The sequence below is a fragment of the Triticum aestivum genome, chromosome 1B (assembly GCF_018294505.1).
Source record: "Triticum aestivum cultivar Chinese Spring chromosome 1B, IWGSC CS RefSeq v2.1, whole genome shotgun sequence".
Lineage (NCBI taxonomy): Eukaryota > Viridiplantae > Streptophyta > Magnoliopsida > Poales > Poaceae > Triticum > Triticum aestivum.
In genome coordinates, this window is record NC_057795.1 from 457,012,113 (window position 1) to 457,033,720 (window position 21,608).

At 41.6% G+C, this 21,608-nt stretch overlaps 2 protein-coding genes across 11 annotated transcripts; one reads left to right on the forward strand and one right to left on the reverse strand.

Annotated features, from left to right (window-relative positions):
• Positions 1-251: 251 nt before the first annotated feature.
• LOC123131312 (mannosylglycoprotein endo-beta-mannosidase) lies at positions 252-6,456 on the forward strand. Its single transcript, XM_044551014.1, has 11 exons — positions 252-625; positions 829-967; positions 1,353-1,580; positions 1,746-1,804; positions 2,799-2,847; positions 2,962-3,192; positions 3,608-3,777; positions 3,857-4,061; positions 4,448-5,116; positions 5,211-5,438; positions 5,514-6,456. Exons 1-11 carry the CDS (start codon positions 456-458, stop codon positions 6,306-6,308), a joined length of 2,943 nt encoding a protein of 980 aa, XP_044406949.1. The 5' UTR covers positions 252-455; the 3' UTR covers positions 6,309-6,456.
• A 4,434-nt stretch (positions 6,457-10,890) lies between these two features.
• Positions 10,891-15,031, reverse strand: LOC123131322 (uncharacterized). Of its 10 annotated transcripts, XM_044551029.1 has the most exons (6): positions 14,243-15,031; positions 13,499-13,591; positions 13,086-13,244; positions 12,991-13,006; positions 12,781-12,845; positions 10,891-12,705 (listed from the first exon to the last, which is right to left on the reverse strand). In XM_044551029.1, exons 2-6 carry the CDS (start codon positions 13,541-13,543, stop codon positions 12,469-12,471), a joined length of 522 nt encoding a protein of 173 aa, XP_044406964.1. In that variant the 5' UTR covers positions 13,544-13,591; positions 14,243-15,031; the 3' UTR covers positions 10,891-12,468. The 10 variants fall into 10 exon arrangements, 2 of the variants coding, with proteins under 2 accessions (XP_044406964.1, XP_044406957.1); XR_006464150.1 differs by lacking the exon at positions 12,991-13,006 and adding an exon at positions 13,365-13,431 and having other exon boundaries at positions 10,891-12,845; XR_006464149.1 differs by adding an exon at positions 13,365-13,431 and having other exon boundaries at positions 10,891-13,006.
• Between the last annotated feature and the right edge of the window lie 6,577 nt (positions 15,032-21,608).

Genomic DNA, 21,608 nt, shown 5'->3' on the forward strand with positions numbered 1-21,608 from the left:
GGTTGACGGTGGTTCGCTCTAGGACGACCAAGCGCTGACGGGTTTAGAGCTTCGACCGTGCCTTCAAGGTCACCCGGAAAAAAAGACCGTGCCTTCGAGGACAATGGGTCACACGGCACTATTTTTCAAATACATTCCGTAGCAATATTTAGCCGTTTGTTTTAAAATATTTAGCACTATGTTTTAAGCGATATTTCGTAGCTGGATGCACTGAGCTCGAAGGCACACCCCGAGGCCCCAGCCGATCCCACACTTTCCCATCCCCTTGCGCCGATTCACGGCAGCTGCGTCTCCCCTCTGCGCCGGGCCCCGCCTCAGCACCCGTGACGCGCCCCTGGCCCCGCTACCGCCGAAAACAAAAACCCGCCGCCGGCGGGCCAGCGCGCACTCCATCATCAGCATCCCACCTCTTCCGCTCGGAGCGCGGCATCTGCCCGAGCAAGCGATCCCGCGAGATGTCGGCAGATGCTGCTGCGGCGGCGAGCGTGGGCAAGCTGGTGCTCGACACTGGCTGGCTCGCCGCGCGCTCCACCGAGGTGGCCCTCACCGGCGTCGAGCTCACCACCACCCACCCGCCGGACGCCTCCGTCGCCGCCCCGTGGATGCACGCCGCCGTCCCCGGAACGTACGTGCTTCTCCTCGGCGTCCTCGCCGATTTTCCTCCGCGTTAATATCTACTCCTGCCAGCCGTAGTTCTGATCCGTGGGGATTTGTTCTTCGACGGAGTAATCTATCTGCTGTTTGGGTTTAAAATAATACTGCAAGCTTTGTTTATTTTGGTGGCGGTCCTTGCTTGACTAACAAACTGTTGGATGCTTCTGAACGCAGCGTGCTGGGGACCCTTCTAAAAAACAAGTTGATCCCTGATCCCTTCTACGGGCTGAACAACGAGGCAATCATCGACATCGCCGATTCCGGGAGGGAGTACTACACGTTCTGGTTCTTCACCACCTTCCAGTGTGCTCCGGTATGCGGTTATACACCGATTTCTCCGTGTATTAGTTAATTGTGCAGTTGCTTAACGAGGAATGTAGCATGACCCCGGTGCAGTAAAGTGATTTTAGGCAGTTGTTTGGTGGCAATAATTGAACTGTCTCCACGATCTAAGTTCCATTTTAGTCTTTACTGTACCACATTTTGCATTTTAAGAAAGTGGTGTTGCAGTAGTGTAAGAGGTCATGGGATATGCCTTATCCAAACTACTTGCACTGCTCATAATTGGTGTGAATTTGACTTGCTGAAGGGATACTATAATTTTGGTACTCCGCCGAATGTAATGCACTTGTTATTCTAGAACGTTACTGCATATCTGCTTAACATATCAATTGATTCTGTTATCATTCCATCTCTAGGCAGGAAACCGGCACGTGAGTTTAAACTTCCGTGGAGTAAACTACTCAGCAGAAGTATACATAAATGGGCACAAAGAGATACTTCCAAAAGGAATGTTCCGAAGGCACACCCTTGATATTACTGAAGTTCTTCATCCTGAGGGCAGCAATCTGCTTGCTGTCCTCGTTCATCCTCCTGATCATCCTGGTACGATTCCTCCTCAGGGAGGTCAAGGCGGTGATCATGAGGTATCAATGAGTTTTAGCAAAAGGTTTCAATGATTCATGATCGTATAGTTGCATTAATTCCAAACTACTTCATCTTCATTACACTTTTTGAAAAGGAATATTGTTGCTAAGTGGGACAACTCATGGCATGTGCATGATCTTACCTTTTGACATGGTCCATTTCAGATTGGAAAAGATGTTGCTACGCAATATGTTGAAGGATGGGATTGGATGTGCCCGATAAGGTTGTTGGTGATATCTGTGTGATTATGTTATTGTTAATCCCATTGTTTTTCCCAATTAGTTTCCTTCTAACAACAATTATATATTCCTTTTTGGCTGTGTGCATCCTTGATGTCTCGACTAGCTCTTGACATAAATCAGGTGTACTTGGTACCGGCTTGATATTAATATATTGCTCATTATCAGGAAAAATATGTTCCTATTATTTTTTGTTAAGACTGATTGACACTCATTCCATGAAAAACTTAGATGCAATATGCTGAACTAGAAATATTTTGTACAGTCTTTTTCTCGACTTTCAACATCGACCACATATTAGTATGGTGCTGATTCACTCAAATGGGTGCTTCTAAAAGGAAGTACTCTCATCATCATGATACATGATAAAGCATTTCTGTCCTTTTGAGTCATTTGAATATCTCATAGCTAGATCAGCATATGAATATTTTTTACATGTAAAAAAATGGAAATCCAATATTATTTTAATAGACAAAATAGCATCAATATGCAATTTAGCTATGTTGTTTCTGATTTCATAGAAAAAATAACTGAAAATATGCATAAAATTTTCTTTCAAATCCAGGAAAGCCTCTGTATCAAATTTCCATTCTCCCATTTTGACCACAATAACAAAAGAAATAAATCATCTGCCATAATCTAATAATTTTTTCATTAATGTTGGCCTAACTTTTCTTAACTCAATTATCCTGACGTGCTTGGTACTTCCATGATTGATTCAATAATGACCACATTGAAAGTCATGATCACGCAAATATATCATCCATATAGTGAGGACTACTGCCAAGTGCCAACAATATCTGATGTCCTTGTTATGTTGGTAAATTCGTTCCAAATTATTACTTGCTATAGTTGCTTCTGTACTTTTACTACAAATCAAAATGTTTGTTTGGAACAGCATTTTTTCCAAGCTGATCATTCTTGTAGCAATTTGCAACATTCATAATTTCCTCAATTCTTTCTTTTTGGGCATCCTAGGGATAGAAACACGGGAATCTGGGATGAAGTTTCGATCTGCATAACTGGGGTGAGTTTAGTAGGAATTTTCACATTTATTACTATTTTCTCCTTTATCTCCTTGTTTTTGTGTCGATTGATAGCACTTATTTTATTATTGCTGTTTACAATTTCCCCTTTGCAGGCTGTGAACATAACCGATCCCCATCTGGTTTCAACTTTTCATGACGATTTTAAGAGATCGTATCTACATTGTACACTTCAGTTGGAGAACAAAAGTTCATGGCTCGCAGATTGTAGTTTAAAAATTCAGGTTTCTGCTGAACTAGAGGGGGACATTTGTTTGGTGGAACATCTTCAGAGTTATGCCATATCGATTCCTCCTCGTTCAGTTCTGGAATACACTATCCCTCCGGTAAGTTAGTAAGTTAATTTCCATGTTGCACCTTACTCTGGCGTTCCTTTGTTAATTTTCTTATTTTCATCATGATTATGATATAGCTACTCATGTATTCTTTCTTTTGGTTTTAACAGTTCTTTTTATCTAGAATTGAGTTAGTGTGGCATATTAGAGGATCACTACACACTAAACTGTCCCCTAGTGTTATGTTAATTAAGGAAGTACCTTTGTCATCCTCATACCTCTTAAGCAGAAAATATTCAGTGCTCCTTGTTGCATACTTCTCATTGTTAAAGGCACAAGAACGTTGGTGTGAGCAGATTTTCCTTGCACTGTCCCTGAGTTATGAATATTTTTAGTGATAGTTATTTTGTTGCCAGAACATCCGAAAGAAGCAGATTAGTTAACTCTGTCATATGAACATCGGCAGTTATTCTTCTATAAGCCAAACCTGTGGTGGCCAAATGGCATGGGAAAGCAATCCCTGTACAATGTTGAAATTAGTGTGGATGTCAATGGACTAGGAGAGTCCGATGCATGGAGTCATTATTTTGGGTTCCGTAAGGTTGAGAGTTCTATTGATGATTCCACTGGTGGGAGGTAACTAGTTCTTTTACGTCTCAGTGTATAATACTTGTGCTCATGAAAACATGGCAGTGTAAATTTATCTCATCTGCAGGATCTTCAAGGTAAACGGTGAGCCTATTTTCATCCGAGGAGGGAACTGGATATTGTCAGATGGCCTGCTTCGACTAACAAAGAAGCGCTACATGACCGATATCAAGTTTCATGCTGATATGAACTTTAATATGCTTCGCTGTTGGGGTGGTGGATTAGCAGAGAGGCCTGATTTTTACCATTTTTGTGATGTATATGGTTTGATGGTAGGGTTAAATTTCTCCCTGTGAATCGATATTTCCTGTTTTGTTATACAAATTGCAAGATATTAGTTTGCCATGAATAGTATAAAGGGTTTTCAAATGATATGCACCTTTGCTCCCTTTTAGGATTCAGAAAGCTAATAGTTACTATCTGGTTGCTGGAATTCCTTGCCTTCACAGGGGTGATGATTAGGTTAGATGTATTTTCGTAACCTACACAACTATGCCTAGTTGAATATTGATTGCAGTTTCATGTAAACATATTGTGAAGTTCGACAATATCTTTTAATAAGAAATGGAGGGGAATAGTTCTCTTTCGTAATTTTCACATTTACTCTGGTTTGGTGCCATTTTTGTGTTTACTTGCAGTAACAAATCATTTGGTACAGGTATGGCAGGAATTCTGGATAACTGGAGATGTTGATGGTCGTGGACTTCCAATATCAAACCCAGATGGTCCTTTGGACCATGCTCTCTTCCTTCTATGTGCTAGAGATACTGTCAAGTTACTCAGAAATCATGCTAGTCTAGCTCTATGGGTTGGTGGTAATGAGCAAGTCCCACCAATTGACATCAACAGAGCACTGAAGAATGATTTGAAGCTACATCCTATGTTTTTGAGCAACCAGACAACAAAAAATCAAGGAAAGTATCTATCACAAGACCCAACTGACCCAAGTAAATACCTGGATGGTACTAGGGCGTATGTCCAAGGATCAATGTGGGATGGTTTTGCTGATGGGAAAGGCAATTTCACTGATGGTCCATATGAGATTCAGTATCCAGAGAGCTTTTTCAAGAATAGTTTCTACAAATATGGGTTTAACCCTGAAGTTGGTTCTGTGGGGGTTCCAGTTGCTGCAACGATTAGAGCAACAATGCCTCCAGAAGGGTGGAGTATTCCAATTTTTAAGAAGGGAATTGATGGGTACATACAAGAAGTCCCAAACCCAATATGGGATTACCACAAGTACATTCCCTACTCGAAACCGGGGAAGGTGCATGATCAGATTGAACTATACGGCCATCCAAAAGATCTTGATGATTTCTGTGAAAAAGTAATTTAGTACTGCCATTTCTTCGTGCGTCGAAGCTTTTTGCTTCAGAGCTGAGCATTGTAGTTTTGTCTCTAATATTGTCTTTAACCTTCAGGCACAATTGATCAATTATGTTCAGTACAGAGCTCTCCTGGAAGGATGGACTTCTTTCATGTGGACAAAGTTCACAGGTGTTCTAATTTGGAAGACGCAAAATCCATGGACCGGACTACGAGGACAGTTCTATGATCACCTCCAAGACCAAACTGCCGGGTTCTATGGTTGCCGTTGTGCTGCTGAGCCGATTCATGTCCAATTGAATTTGGCTAGTTACAACATAGAGGTACTTACTGCAACTTAGAAAAGTTGCCTCAACTAAACTTTTTGGAAATTAATGCATGGAAAGTGCCTTTTTTAGGTGGTAAACACTACGTCCGATAAGCTGACAGACGTGGCTGTAGAAATTTCAGTATGGGATCTTGACGGTGCATCCCCATATTACAAAGTTACAGAGAAGTTCGTGGCACCGCCAAAGAAAGTGAAGCAAATTATGGAGATGGAATACCCTAAGATGAAGAATGCCAAGCCTGTCTATTTTCTACTGCTTAAACTCTTCAGGCTTTCAGACAAGAAAGTACTCTCCAGAAACTTCTATTGGCTACATCTTCCTGGTAAAGACTACAAGTTGTTGGAAGAATATCGGCAGAGGACAATTCCGCTCGAGATCGGCTCCGAAATTTCTGTCTTAGGCGGCACATACAAGGTAAGAATGTCCATAAAGAACAAGTCAAAGAAATCCGCAGCTGAAAGCACAACCTCGGTCTCAACTATGGAGCCAGAGGATGGAAATGGTCTCCACAGCATTAGCGAAAAAACTACTTGTGTGGTACAGAAAAGTGGTCTGTGGAGTAAAATTCACAGGAACATTGATCTCGCAAGATCGGGTGACAAACCAAGAACACTTGAGGTGAAGGGGACTGATTCAGGTGTGGCGTTTTTCCTTCATTTCTCGGTGCACACCTCTGAATCATCCACTGGGGAGAATTACAGGGACACCAGAATCCTTCCGGTGCACTACTCGGACAACTATTTTTCTCTCATGCCCGGGGAGAAGATGACAGCCGACATCTCCTTCGAGGCTCCTGAAGGATCCAAGCCCAGGGTCATTCTGAGAGGCTGGAACTATCATCTGAACCATGCAGTGATGATGTGAGGTGCGCTTTGTTCGTGAACATGCTATTGAGTTGAGTACTGGAAGTAAGATCCATGTAAACTAAGTACATCCCCGGTAAAGTGCAGACATGAACAGTTAGCTATCTTATAAACCAACAATCAACAATAAAGTGCAGGCATCGACTAAATCGTGATATGGCATCAGCAATGCTTATGGATTAGTATCACTAGCAAAAGGGCCCATGCGTTGCAACGGGAGATTTTTTTTTCATAATTTCCAATGGTCATGATCACATTTTGCTGCATCACCGAGATACAATATCTCTCTCAATATCGTGAAATCATGAACATTTTGAAATTATGAACAATTTGTTAAACTCATGCACATATTTGAAATCGCAAACAACATGCTATTACAAATTTCTGAACATTTTCTACAATCAAGAACTTTTTTTAATTTATGAACATTTTTTGCTATTTACAAACATTTTTTAAAAATTATGAACATTTTTAAGCAATTTTCCTGAACTGCCAAACATTCTATAATTGATGAACTTTTTTTAGAAATTGGATGGAATAGTTATTGAATTTGACAAACTTTTTTTGATTTAACGAATGTTTTTGGAAATGCCCGTGCGTTGCAACGGGAAAAAAAACTATCAAGTTATACATGTGTGGTAGATATAAAAAAATATGAATCAAATTCACAAAGTATATACAAAATGATGTCATGATGAGATAAGACACTTTTAAAATGTAATTTCAAAAACGAACAATATGATGCTCATCAAGACTTGATTGTTTAAGGCGTCACAACAAAATATTTTGTGCCTGAGCAAACTACATTGACGGACCCTGCCTGAGCTATACTGATAAATAAAGTGTCTCGCCTTGACTTAGCTAGCGGTGTTTACCATAATCACTATTGTGATACGAGAATAAGCATAACTGTGCATGGAAGCAAAATAAACATTTAGTTATTTTAATATAGCTTACAAAAACTAACCCTTAGAAAGTTATGTCAATTTTGTTGGGTTCAGCGTTGTACAAAACACAGAACCCTTTTTTACCCGACGCGTAGGACTAAATAAAATCATAAAACGAGCTCTATAGATCTCCTAATAAAACCTTTATGGAAGCTACAATTAGTTTTGTTCATTATTTACGGATGTGTTTTAGTTTTTGTGAACATTTTTTAAAAGCTGATGGACATGTTTTTTAAATTCCTGAATATGCTTTGAATATTGGATCATTAAAAAATCATGAACATTTTTTATTTCATGAAAATTCATTTGAAATCGTGATTTGTTTATAATATGTGAGCAATTTTTTAAGTCATAAACATTTTATGATTTTTCGAATATTTTCTAAATTCACAAACAATTTACCATTTTCCTATTTTTTTCAAAACTTGCAACTGTTTGATATTTTGGAAATCCGAAATTAATTTTGAGATAAAAAACCAAAACAGAAATAAAAAGTAAAAAAGAAATAAAGAATAGGGGGTGCCACGAATCCGAAATCGTCAAGAAGCAAGGATCGAACCCTGGTCTCCTATGTGGAGCGTCGTAGCGTCAGCCATAGCGCTACTCATCCATTAATGTTCTTATACCGTATCAATTGTTAATAACAGAACCCGGGAGCGATATTTGAAATTAAAAACGAATCGTTTTTGCCACTTACGGGTGGCATTGGTGGGTAATTATTGCCAAGTCCGAGGGTAGTTTTTATGACGTACAGGCAGAAACCCAATTCTTTTTATTATCAACTAGCAAATATGCCCGTGCGTTGCAACGGGAGAAAAGCTATTAGATTATGCACGTGCGATAGATAGAAAAAAATTATGAACCAAATGCCAGGATGAGATAAGGACTTTTAGAATGTAATTTCATAAAGTATGTCTGGGTGATGTCATGACGAGATAAGAGACTTTTAAAAAGTCATTTTAAAAATAAAAAATGTGATGGTCTCATCACGACTTGATTTTCTAACGCGTCATAACGAAAAAAATGTCGGTGATAAAACTGCATTGATGGACACTGCATGAGCTAGACCGATGAGTGAGTGCCTTGCCTTGACCTAGCATAGCGGTGTTTATAATAATTAGTAATGTGGTATAAAAAATATAGCTGTGTATGAAGGCAAAATAGAAATTTAGTCATTTTATATAGCTTACAAAAATTAACCCTTAGAAAGTTGTGTCAATTTTTGAGGGTTCAACGGTGTACAAGACATGGAAAACTTTTTTTATCCAAATCGAGGGACTGAATACAATCATGAAGCGACCCCTACAGATCTCCTGCGACGGTTCATTATGTTCATTATTTATGGATCTGTTTTAATTTTTGTGAACATATTCCAAACTTTAATGGACATTTTTTAAATTCCCTAATATGTTTTGAATACTAGATATTTTTAAAAAATCATGAACATTTTTTGTTTCCTGAAAATTTATTTGAAACCGTGATAGTTTTTTATAATATGTGAACAATTTTTTGAAATCATGATCATTTTATGATTTTCCGAATGTTTTTTTAGTTCACAAACAGTTTATAATTTTTCAAGACTTTTTCTGAAATATTTTTTTCCTGGAAATCACGAATAAATTTAAAGAAGAAAAAACTAAAACAGAAATAAGAACGTGAAAGGCAAAAAATGAAATAAAAGCAGGGGCGTTGCAACCTGCAAATGGGCCGGCCTATGTGTGCGGGAGGAGTAGGCGCGTCATAACGAAAAAAATGTCGGTGATAAAACTGCATTGATGGACACTGCATGAGCTAGACCGATGAGTGAGTGCCTTGCCTTGACCTAGCGTAGCGGTGTTTATAATAATTAGTAATGTGGTATAAAAAATATAGCTGTGTATGAAGGCAAAATAGAAATTTAGTCATTTTATATAGCTTACAAAAATTAACCCTTAGAAAGTTGTGTCAATTTTGAGGGTTCAACTGTGTACAAGATATGGAAAACTTTTTTTTATCCAAATCGAGGGACTGAATACAATCATGAAGCGACCCCTACAGATCTCTTGCGATGGTTCATTATGTTCATTATTTATGGATCTGTTTTAATTTTTGTGAACATATTCCAAACTTTAATGGACATTTTTTAATTCCCTAATATGTTTTGAATACTGGATATTTTTAAAAAATCATGAACATTTTTTGTTTCCTGAAAATTTATTTGAAACCGTGATAGTTTTTTATAATATGTGAACAATTTTTTGAAATCATGATCATTTTATGATTTTCCGAATGTTTTTTTTAATTCACAAACAGTTTATAATTTTTCAAGACTTTTTTTGAAATATTTTTTTCCTGGAAATCACGAATAAATTTAAAGAAGAAAAAACTAAAACAGAAATAAGAACGTGAAAGGCAAAAAATGAAATAAAAGCAGGGGCGTTGCAACCTGCACATGGGCCGGCCTATGTGTGCGGGAGGAGTAGGCGCGCTTGCGAGACGAAAAAGAAATTTATTTGAAACCGTGATAGTTTTTTATAATATGTGAACAATTTTTTGAAATCATGATCATTTTATGATTTTCCGAATGTTTTTTTTAATTCACAAACAGTTTATAATTTTTCAAGACTTTTTTTGAAATATTTTTTTCCTGGAAATCACGAATAAATTTAAAGAAGAAAAAACTAAAACAGAAATAAGAACGTGAAAGGCAAAAAATGAAATAAAAGCAGGGGCGTTGCAACCTGCACATGGGCCGGCCTATGTGTGCGGGAGGAGTAGGCGCGCTTGCGAGACGAAAAAGAAATTTATTTGAAACCGTGATAGTTTTTTATAATATGTGAACAATTTTTTGAAATCATGATCATTTTATGATTTTCCGAATGTTTTTTTTTAATTCACAAACAGTTTATAATTTTTCAAGACTTTTTTTGAAATATTTTTTTCCTGGAAATCACGAATAAATTTAAAGAAGAAAAAACTAAAACAGAAATAAGAACGTGAAAGGCAAAAATGAAATAAAAGCAGGGGCGTTGCAACCTGCACATGGGCCGGCCTATGTGTGCGGGAGGAGTAGGCGCGCTTGCGAGACGAAAAAGAAATTTATTTGAAACCGTGATAGTTTTTTATAATATGTGAACAATTTTTTGAAATCATGATCATTTTATGATTTTCCGAATGTTTTTTTTTTAATTCACAAACAGTTTATAATTTTTCAAGACTTTTTTTGAAATATTTTTTTCCTGGAAATCACGAATAAATTTAAAGAAGAAAAAACTAAAACAGAAATAAGAACGTGAAAGGCAAAAAATGAAATAAAAGCAGGGGCGTTGCAACCTGCACATGGGCCGGCCTATGTGTGCGGGAGGAGTAGGCGCGCTTGCGAGACGAAAAAGAAGAGATAAAAGGTGGGCAGGCGGGGATCGAACCCTGGTCTCTGTGGTGGAAGCGTGCAGCGCTGGCCACTGCGCTGAGCCATCTTCGTGTTATATTAGGGGATCTCGGCTTATATAAACCCGAACTAACAGTGCGATGCGTGAACCGTTTTTTGCCACTTACGGGTGGCATTGGTGGGTAAATTTTGCCAACTTCGAGGGTATTTTTTATGACGGACGACCAGAAGCACTATTTGCTTTATTAGTAGGGAGGAAAGAGGGAAAGACTAGGAAACATGCCCGTGCGTTGCAACGGGAGAAAAAAAATCGTATGCCCCTATCCTCCTTGCACATAGATCCACATCACTTACTTGCAAGGATATATGGCCACAAATGCATATTCAAATTAAGAACGATCAAAATGCATATTATTTATCTTATATATATTTCATACAGGGAAAATTCAACCTTTGAAGAAAATGAGGTGAAAGAGTTAACTTCTGGAATGAACGTCAAAGCCAATTACCTTTTGGGGCAATGTATTATTAAAGTATATCCATACAACTTGCGATGTGATCATGAGAGAACAAAGTTGAATAATGATTTTTTTTATCAAGTAAAGAAGGTGAGAACAGTGCTCAAAACTCAAGTGTGAGATTATAGACAACATACAGATTGCCTTATTCCAACTGAAGAATATATGTACCAATGAGATCGATCTCCATGCTACACCAAATTATCAATTCATCAATTGATTGTACATTGCATATCAATTTACTTGCCTGAAATTTTAAGAAACCTGACTGGTGATGAACTAACCGATTCACACAAAGAGCTACAATCAGAGGAAGTGGGTAAGAATGGCAATTGATATAAATGGCAAACAACAATCTAACAAAATAGTACAATACTTATAGAAACTGGCAACGAATTTGGAATTTAATATTTTATTGAATGGAAAAACCCCTCCGCATTATTAGTAATGCCAATCCTGAAATAACATAACAACTTGAAGAACAGAGAAAACTAATTTATTTGGAGCTCGTAGCTCAGAACACAAATTGCAGTTTCCAGCCTGAGAGATAGACACATGCCAGTTTCCCTCATATGTGTGACCTTCAGAATATTGCATTGCTCTCATTACCAAAATGAGGGCATCAAATATTTAACCTGCAAACCAGAACATGTGACAATATCTATGAAGAGCTGCATCTACTTCATTTCAATGACATATTGATTAGGAGGTAGTAGCATGCAACATATACAAATAAAAGTTTTGAGTGCGACAAGCGCCACCTCCCCAAAATTCTGGAAAGCTCAATCTTATCGCACCTCCTCTTGGTCTTCCCCTTGGACTCCATCTAAGACAGCTACACGGCCGCCCGGGCGATCATTACAGCGAATGACACTGACTCAAGTTCACTCGACACCTTCTACTCCACGCTCAACTCGGCGAGACTCGGCCAACTCAAGTTGTTATCAGCAAGCCTTTGTGTGAATCGGTTAGTTCATCACCAGTCAGGTTTCAGTAACACATTTCAGTTTCACAAAATTATAATTCACCAGTCCACTGAACATGTTGCACATTTCAGTTTCACAAAATTATAAACATATCCTGAATATTTGATGATTTTGTACTAACTATACAGTACGATAGAATTACAAAAAGAAAAGTAAGACACTAACGGACTAACCTGCATGTCCTTGGTTTGTTCACTCTGTTTGCTCTGAATTGCAGATTACGTTTACAGCCACATAGTACCACGTCAAATGTCTCATGAATTAAGATCACAAAACTTCTCTAAAAAAAGAACATCACAAAACTCTCATGAACAATATGAGGTCATGCAGGATGCAACCAACCTTAGGTCGCTCGGGAAATCAAGCAAGATGTGTTATCCCTGGTCATGTTCTTGGCCGGCCTCTGTTGCTCCGCTCTCGCCCAATCATCGGATAACTGAAACCACACAAACCTCTTGAATTCCAACTCTAATCCGCCACCATCGGTCACTATGTGTGGCTCGACATGTGATGGCGTGCGTCCAGCAAATCCCTGCAGCTCGCCGACCCAAAACCCACCGCTGCCGCCACAATCTCCTAGCTGCACTATAGTCCAAGAAATTAGAATCTCGCACCATATGTAATCAAGAGCAGAGATACGGAAGAATTCAAATACTTGGGACTGACGAACGACGACAATCCTGATTCGAGACTTGGGCTTAGCGGCTTGCTTCGAAATGTCTATAAAAGAGCAACCTCTATAAATGTCTATAGAAGAGCAACCTCAGTATAAACGTCTATGAAAGAGTTCAAATACAGAAGTTCATATAATACTACGAAAGAGTTTCAATAGAGGTTCTGAACTTCAATGTCTTAAAATTATTACTTCTTGATACAGCTACCTGAAATTAACAATAAGCGGGTTACAATATGAAATTCCCAACAGAAAAGATTAAGTGGTCATGCACACACACAACTCACTTCAACAGTTTTCGACCAGCTAGTTAACATGTGAAGCTGGGCTGCCTGTTCTTCAAGATATTTATTATATCTCCAGGCCCATTTCAGCATATGATGGAACGATTCTTTTAGCTCTCCTTTCTCAGACTCGCTCAATTGTGTGCGCAGTTCTTGAGACATCTAAACATCAAGAGAAGCAACTTGAAGAACATAATAATCTCAAACCCAATATGAACAGGACTGAACAAGCAACCTAGATAAGCTTTTGATGGAACACATCAAGATCAATCATTCAATCACCTCTCTCCGAAAAATAATATACACTACCAAATTCAGATGTTGTAGAATTCCGTAGGATCTCTTCAATCTAAGAATCAAAAAACTGATGAGATACGAAAAAACAAAATAATAATTTCACGGGTTCAAATGCACACCTTCGATTCAACTCTCAGATTGGAAAGCAGCTGAGGGTATTTCATTGAAGTGTATGGACATCTGAACTGGACAACTTCAAGCAATTACAAAACCTACATGAAACAAATAGCAAATAAGATTTTCCAGCGGACAAATTGTCAAGACATCTTTCTCTCACTGTTAATGAATAAAAAGTTTAGCAAGTCTGGATACTTCTAAAGTTTTGTGGTGTCTTGAATGGTGAACCATTCAGGACTGCTCCATGTGCAGGTATGAGTTTTATTAAGTTCGGTGAAGCATTTGCGCTTCAAGCCACATCTGACTCCGTCATTCGCTGTTCAGTGGCTAGGCCATCAATAATCCCAAATCCACTGCCAAGTCTAAAAGGCAATGTGTCTGATGAATCCAACAACTGGCAGCGGCAAAAACCGTTGAGAAATTAAACAAGAGCGCCACCGACATAAAGATAAATATAAGAGGAAAAGGCATTTATCTCTACCCTTATCAGGCAGCTAATATTCACATGCAATTAAACAAGGCAATCCTAGGAACACTTAGGTTAGAAAAGCAAGTCAGGAGCACAATTAATTATCTCTACTCTCATATGTAAGCAATGATAGCAGGCAAAAACTATGCTCTTTGATTGCGAAGAAGAATGTTGCCCATCTGGAATCAATGAGTGATGCGCCATAGAGAGGGCACTTCTAGTTCTAGTGCTTCAGGGGTTGGGTTTTCAGCGTCAGCAGCACCATTAGGAAAATCACCTGCATCGGCCCCGGAGAAGAACCCACCGCGGCCGTGGCGCCCGGAGAACACCTTGCGGTTCTTGGCCACGACGTCGCACGCCGCCTCCGCCGGCATCCGGCGCGCGAACAACGCAGCCGCCAGGAACCATCCGGCGCCGGACCCTGCTTGAAGTAGTCCACTACGCGGGCCTCGGGGTTCCCGGACAGCTCCCGCAGTCAGCGCTCGAGCCTGACCAGCACGGCCGCGGCGAGCGTGCCCCGCAGAGCACGCCCCTGCCGGCTCCAGCGCCTGCGCGCCAAACAGGAAGTTGGACTCGTGGATGGAGAAGATCTGCTCAACGGCCCGACGCCGTGCTGCCCCGCAAGCCCCGGCAAGGCGGCTTTCATCCCCGCCGCATCGTGGTTGAACGCCCGGCTCAGCCCGCCCACACGTCGCGGCGGCTCACCCTTGGGCGCCCTGTCCATGCGTGCGCCGGCCTCGACGCCACCGGCAACGGCCCAACGCCGTGCTGACGCGCCCAAGCCCAGGCGAGGAAGCCTCCATCCCCTGCCGCATCGTGGTCGCGTCGTCGTAGCTGTCGCCACCACCACGGACGTCGTCGCACAGCCGCAGCCTCCGAGTTCACCAGCCGCCGGTGCCCCCGTCCTCCCTGCGACCGGCGCCGCGACCCTCTACCTCGCGGACAACGACGACAGCGCCACTATCGACCGTCTCGGGCCGCCCCTTGCCTCGCTCACGTGGGCCGCAGACAACCCCTGCCGCGACGCCTCGTTCTATTCCTGGGCTTGGACGGCGCGTACGCCCGGTGGTGGAGAACGGGAATGGATAAGCTGCCGGTGGAGGGTAGGGGGTTTAATGTAAAAATGAAACGTTTTCTAAACTTAAAATAGGACTGCGGGTTGATTTCATGTAAACTTATGAGCTTGTTTGCAAAACGGCCACGATGACGGACGACCAGAATCATTAGCTGCTTTATTATATTATATATATATATATATATATATATATATATATATATATATATATATAGGGAAAGAAAAAAGTAAAGATGTTATGATGTCGACGGCGTCTGAAACGGTTCAGGTCTTCTAGGAGCACGAAACATTGGTTGAATTTGGTGCATTTGTCCTACTTCTGAGTTATCCTTTTTGTCTTTGTAGGGATATTTTCGGCTAGTGTGTAAAGTTAGGGCATCTATACCATCCATCAAAACGGACATCCCAAACGTCTGTCTGCGGACAGCGTACGCCCCCCGCCTTAACATAAAATGTCCACTTCTATTTTTTATTCAAATAAAATATTAAAGATAAATACCATCCTTCGTCCATAATCATGTTATGCAAATATTTCAATACAACAATAATTCAAATATAAATATTACGGTACAAACATGAAGTTGCAATAAAATGGTTCAACTTTGAATTCTACTTATTTAGACATGTTTTTTAGTTCAACCCCCCGAGTCGCCAATAAATGCTCAACAAGATCATTCTCACGCTCCTCATGAGTTGCTCGATGGTGAATCTATTGATGCATTTGGATAAATTCCTCGAAGGTCACCTGATTCTGCTCTGGAAGTTTGATACCATTTGCTCAAATTGCAAACCGTGGTGAACTCCGTCACCCTCATCCCTACAATCATGTTGTGTATGATCACAAAAGCTGTCATTACCTCCTACGTCTCTGAATCCCATATTTTTGTTGGTCCTTAAACTACTGCAAAATGGGCTTGGAGCACTCCAAAATGCACTCTCGACATCCTTTCTAGCTCCTTGTCTTTGGTCAGAGTGAGATCTTTTCTTGCCCCTTGGCTCAGAGATGGTTTGACACTTCACCTATCACGAAAGTGTTACAACAGCCATGTACACTTGCAGGACATCACTCATGTCCTACAAGTGTTAGCATTGGGACTAGTGGAACACATTACATATGGACAGTAAGAAAGACCACTACACATGGACATTAAGCATAGTACACATAGTTCATGAAATTCAACACAACACCCTATGACTCATCTTCAAGATCAAAGCATACCATGGAGTTCAACACTACCACACCTACATATCGATCATACTTACAAACTAACATACTACACATGCTATGATTCACAAGCTAGTACCGCATCTACCATAATATCATTGAAACTGGCATGGAAAACAACATGAACATGATCAAAGCCTATCAGCAAAACCTACCACTAGCTTCCACAAAATCACATGCTCGACAGTCTACAATGCTACCACATGCTCACTATAACGAGTAGCGATGAGGGAGTGATCGAACTTACAATCATCAATGAAGCCGGGTGGAACCGCGGAGCAGGTCGGGGAAGAGGAGGAAGACAAATTGCCATCGTTGTCTACCGCTGGCTAGAGAAAACACACCGCTTATCTTCTCATCAATGAAGAATCTACACGGGACAGAGAGCTCAAAGGGGAGAAATGGTGGCGGAGGTTTCGACGCTGAGGTGAAGGTGGCTAAATAGGGCGAATGATTCGGCGGGAGGTGACCCAATTTCTCCCATCACTTTTTCAGGGACGTGCGCGAGCTTGCGCCATCTCCCTGGTCGCATGAGCTCGGCGCCGCGTTCACCTCCCCTACATGCTGGTAGCCTGGCTAAGGGGAAAGGACCAATTCGGCAGTTCCTAGCGGGCATTGTTGGGAGGTGCTTTGACATCATGCGGGCCAAGAATTCTATGTAGCGCAGGCTACCAAATGGGTTGAAATTGCAACACACGGGCCTGATTTGGTAATATGCAGAACACACACTTAATCGTTGCTTTAGGCACATGGTCGGCACCTCTGGTTGGTCGAACCCCATGATCCTTTTCGTATCCCACACCATGTGAAATTTGATCATCCATGTGCCTTTTTTAGGGGTTTAACCTAAAAAAAGGCACATGGATGATCTGATGAGGGGAACATAACACGAGGCTCCCTCGTCATCCAAGGCGACTTGAGCGGCAACTACCACCGTCACCACTAGGGACTCCCTCTCGGACGAGACTTGCCTGCTCCCCGTGTGTGCGCCCATCCATGCTCCCGCATACGTGGCTTGATTTGAGTGGAACAAAATAAGGCCCGGCCCCACCCCCTTAAAATCAGGGGTCGAGATGATTAGATTAGAAAGGAAAAAGGAAAAAAGACAGCCATAGGATGAAGTGGGAGCACAGATGGAAGCATGGAGAAGGAGCAGGAAAACCGGATCCCTCCCTCTCTGGCTCCCTACCTTCTCGTTGATTGTTGCCGGCCAGGGTGGTAGGGGCAAAGCTCCTCGCACTACACGGTGGCGGCTTCCTCCTTTTCTATCATTCCTTCGGCCATGGTTGTGGGTGCCTTGTCGGGTATGCTCCGCGCGTGACGACATCAGGGATGCCTGGTCTTAGCTGGCCGGTGGTCGATCTAGGCCCCGATGAGCGGGGAACATAGCCAATGGGGCGTTTTCCTCCTTACCTCTCCTTCCTTTGGCCATGGATGTGGGCGCCCTGTCAGGTACGCTCCGCGCGTGACGGCATCAGGGCTGCCTGGTCCTTGCTGGCTGGCAATCAATCTAGGCCCTGGGGCACGGGGAGCGCATCCAGCTAGGCTACTGCTTGAGCATCGATGGCCGCTGCCGTAGGCTGGTTTGTGCGTATGGTCTCGTCGGATCTCACCATCGGGACGACACTGACGGTAAACCTTGTACGCATGCACTGTGGCTTCATGGCGTTGTTTGGTTACGTCTCGAGGTACTCAACAAGCTCTTGGCCTTGGTGCTTGCCGGCTTGGATCAAGAGGCACAATGTCGATCTCGCGGTTGTGCGCTATTGATCTTGTTGTAGTTGCGCTCCACACGGGCGATGTTGATCTAACTTTCATGCTCTACCTCCGGTCATGTCATCCCCTGGGCAAATGGGCATGGGCAGGGCTCTCTCCGGCAAGGTAGTCGTCAGTGGTGTTCTCCGCCATCAATGTTGGTCCTTATGGTACACCATCCTGGTCTATGTGGCGGACTCGCGATGAACTACGATGGCCATGGCAAGGTCTTTGTGAGGGTTCCCCTCTCCAAACCTAGTGGTTGACTTCAGCGAAAGATGCAAACTATGGACATAAGGTTGTGCAGTAGCGGCGGTCCACAACACATGCAACTGGATCATGGAAAAGTGGTGGTAGTAACACGTACGTGACATCAGTCTCGAGTTCCGAGGTGAAAGCCTAGGTATGATCCCTATTGGTTATACTTGGCAATTTTATGTCGTTACCTTGTTGAAGACATTGCTCAGATACACTTAGATTAATTCTTTAGGGTGAAACCTAGGGTGAAAAATTATATTCTGACCTTGGATGGTTGGATCTGGCAACGATGTCGCTTGAGCGTCGATCCTTCTTGAAGGCGTTGTTGTTGAAGAACCTCATTGTTCGTGTGCTATCATGTGATGGTTGGTGCGAATATTATCATTGTTGTAGCTTGTCGATTGCGGATCTGGTCGCTTTGGGTTTTTCTTTTTTCTCGCCTACACATAGCTTTGATCTTCTATGACTTTGCTATTTGCCGTCTTGTTTTTGTGTGCGTGTGTTGGTGTTGGCTATGTTCATCCTAACAATGCAGAGACTGCGTGTGTGCTTCTTGTAATTTTTTTGAAATTCAAACATTCTTTATTGCATGGTAATCATAGTAACATCATTTACAAGGGAGCTAATAATCTCATTTGGTGGTTCTTCCATCCAACCAGAACACACTGAACTCCTATCTAAGCTAGCTATGTCATGGGCAACGCAATTTGCCTCTCTAGGAACATGATAAAAATAACATGCGGGAAATCACAAGCAATATGATAGCTATCATCAAAAATTGATGCTACAATTCAAAAGATCTTCCGCCATTCTTCATCGTCTCAATTACCCCGACATTGTCAGAATTCACCTCTAGAAGATTGCAACCAACAGTTGTTGCAAGGTTAAGCCCAAAGCACAGGGCCATTGCCTTAACCATGAGTGTATCTCCACACGATCAATCTTTTCGTTTCCTATAATAAACTTTACACTTAAATCTCTAATAACAGCTCCAAAAGAACCCTGTAGTAAGTCTGGTTCAAAATCTCCATCAACATTCAACTTAACGTAGTTTGCTCTCGGCTTAACCCAACCATGACGCCTGGTTTTTGCTTGTGGATAGTTGGCAATTCAATACTTTGCAACCGTTCCTCTAATTGCCATTGCTATAAACTTTGGTTCATGTGGTTTTTCCTTATGTACTAGCTTCCTACTTTCCCATCATAAATACCAGGAGCCAATAGCAATAGCTTTCGTCATACTTCCCAAGCCTAAGATTACATTCATCCGCTCTTTGCATTAGCAAGTATTCCAGCACAACTTCACCCGCAAGATCAGTTGTACATGCTCTGTCAATGACTTCATCCAATTGTAAGAGTCGCCATACTTCTTTTGCCTTTGCACAATCCAACAACAAATGTTAGCGCCTGTACCACAAGCTGGGCATTGGCCGCTGACTTTGATGTGCCTGTTCACCAGAATTACACGGCATGGTAACCAACCCAGTAAAGTACGCCATAGGAAAATTTTCACCTTAGCTGGACAGAGTAGGCTCCATATTTTCCTCCATATGGGCGAACTCTGTGAGGGTCCTGCAATAGTATCTCTAGTAATTTTATGTCCATATTGGCAATTCCATTCCGCATAATATGCCGACTTGACAGAGAATCTCCCGTTTTTGCATAAATACCATCCTACAAAATCTAACATATCAAATTGTGGGAGAGGTATAGCAAGAATCTGTGCAATATCGATGGGATAGAAAGTTTGAGCAACCAACTCCTCATCCCATCGACCCGTTGCAGGACCAATGAAATCACTAGCTTTCAAAAGCAGATGATCTTCCCGAGCTGTAACCACCTTCCTGGTCGGTTAATCGGGAATCCACTCATCATCCCACACATTGATCTGACTACCATCTCCAACTCTCTATATGCAACCTCTCTTGAGCATTTGCACCCCTGCTATAGTGCTTTGCCAGGTAAAGGAGGATCTCCTTTTCAAAGATGCATTCAACAAGTCACAATCTGGATAATACTTGGCTTTGAGAACACGAGCACATAGTGAATACGAGTTATCAATTAATCTGCATGCTTGTTTTGCAAGTAAAGTAAGGTTAAAAATAGTGAATATCTCGAAACCCCATCACACCTTCTTTCTCTGGTAGACACAACTTCCACCATGCAAGCCAGTGCATTCTCTTCTGATTGGCATCGTCACTTCACCAATAATGCGACATCGCCTTTGTAATTCTTTTACATATTTGTTTTTGTTGAAAATATGCCCTAGAGGCAATAATAAAATGGTTATTATCATATTTCCCATTCATGGTTAATGTTTATTATTCATGGTAGAATTGTATTGACCGGAAACTTAAATACATGTGTTAATACATAAACTACACCGTGTCCCTAGTAAGCCTCTTCCAGACTAGCTCGTTGATCAAAGATGGTTATGGTTTTCTAACCATGAACATGAGTTGTCATTTGATAACAGGATCACATCATTAGGAGAATGATGTGATGGACAGACCCAACCGTAAGCTTAGCATCAGATTGTTTAAGTTATTTGCTATAGCTTTCCTCATGTCAAGTATCTGTTCCTTCGACCATGAGATCATGCCACTCCCAGATACCGGAGGAATGCCTTGTATGCTATCAAACGTCACTTCGTAACTGGGTGATCATGAAGGTGCTCTACAGGTATCACTGAAGGTGTATGTTGGGTTGCATGGATCAAGACTGGGATTTGTCGCTCCATGTGACGGAGAGATATCTCTGGGCCCTCTCGGTAATACAACATCATAAGAAGCTTCATGTGACAAATGAGTTTAATCACAAGATCTTGTATTACAGAACGAGTAAAGAGATTTTTCAGCAACGAGATTGAACTAGGTATGGAGATACCGACGATCGAATCTTGGGCAAGTAACATATCATCGGACAAAGGGAATTGCATATGGGATTGAATGAATCCTTGACATCATGGTTCAGCCAATAAAGATCTTCATTGAATATGTAGGAACCAATATGTGCAGCCGGGTTCCGCTATTGGTTATAGGCCAGAGAGGAGTCTCAGTCATATCCGCATGTTCCGAACCCGTAGGGTCGCACGCTTAATGTTCGGTAGCACTAGGGTAGTATTGAGATATTAATAGTGGAAAATTTGAAGGTTGTTTGTAGTCCCAAATGGGACCCGGGACGTTGCGAGGAGATCCGGAGGTAAAGATTCATATATGAAAGGTTGTTGTCGGGGTTCCGGGAAAAAATCCGTTTTTTGTATTGTATCGGGAAGCCACTAAAAGGTTCCAAAGGGTTCCGGAGGGGTCCACCACGTCGCATACAGTAGCAC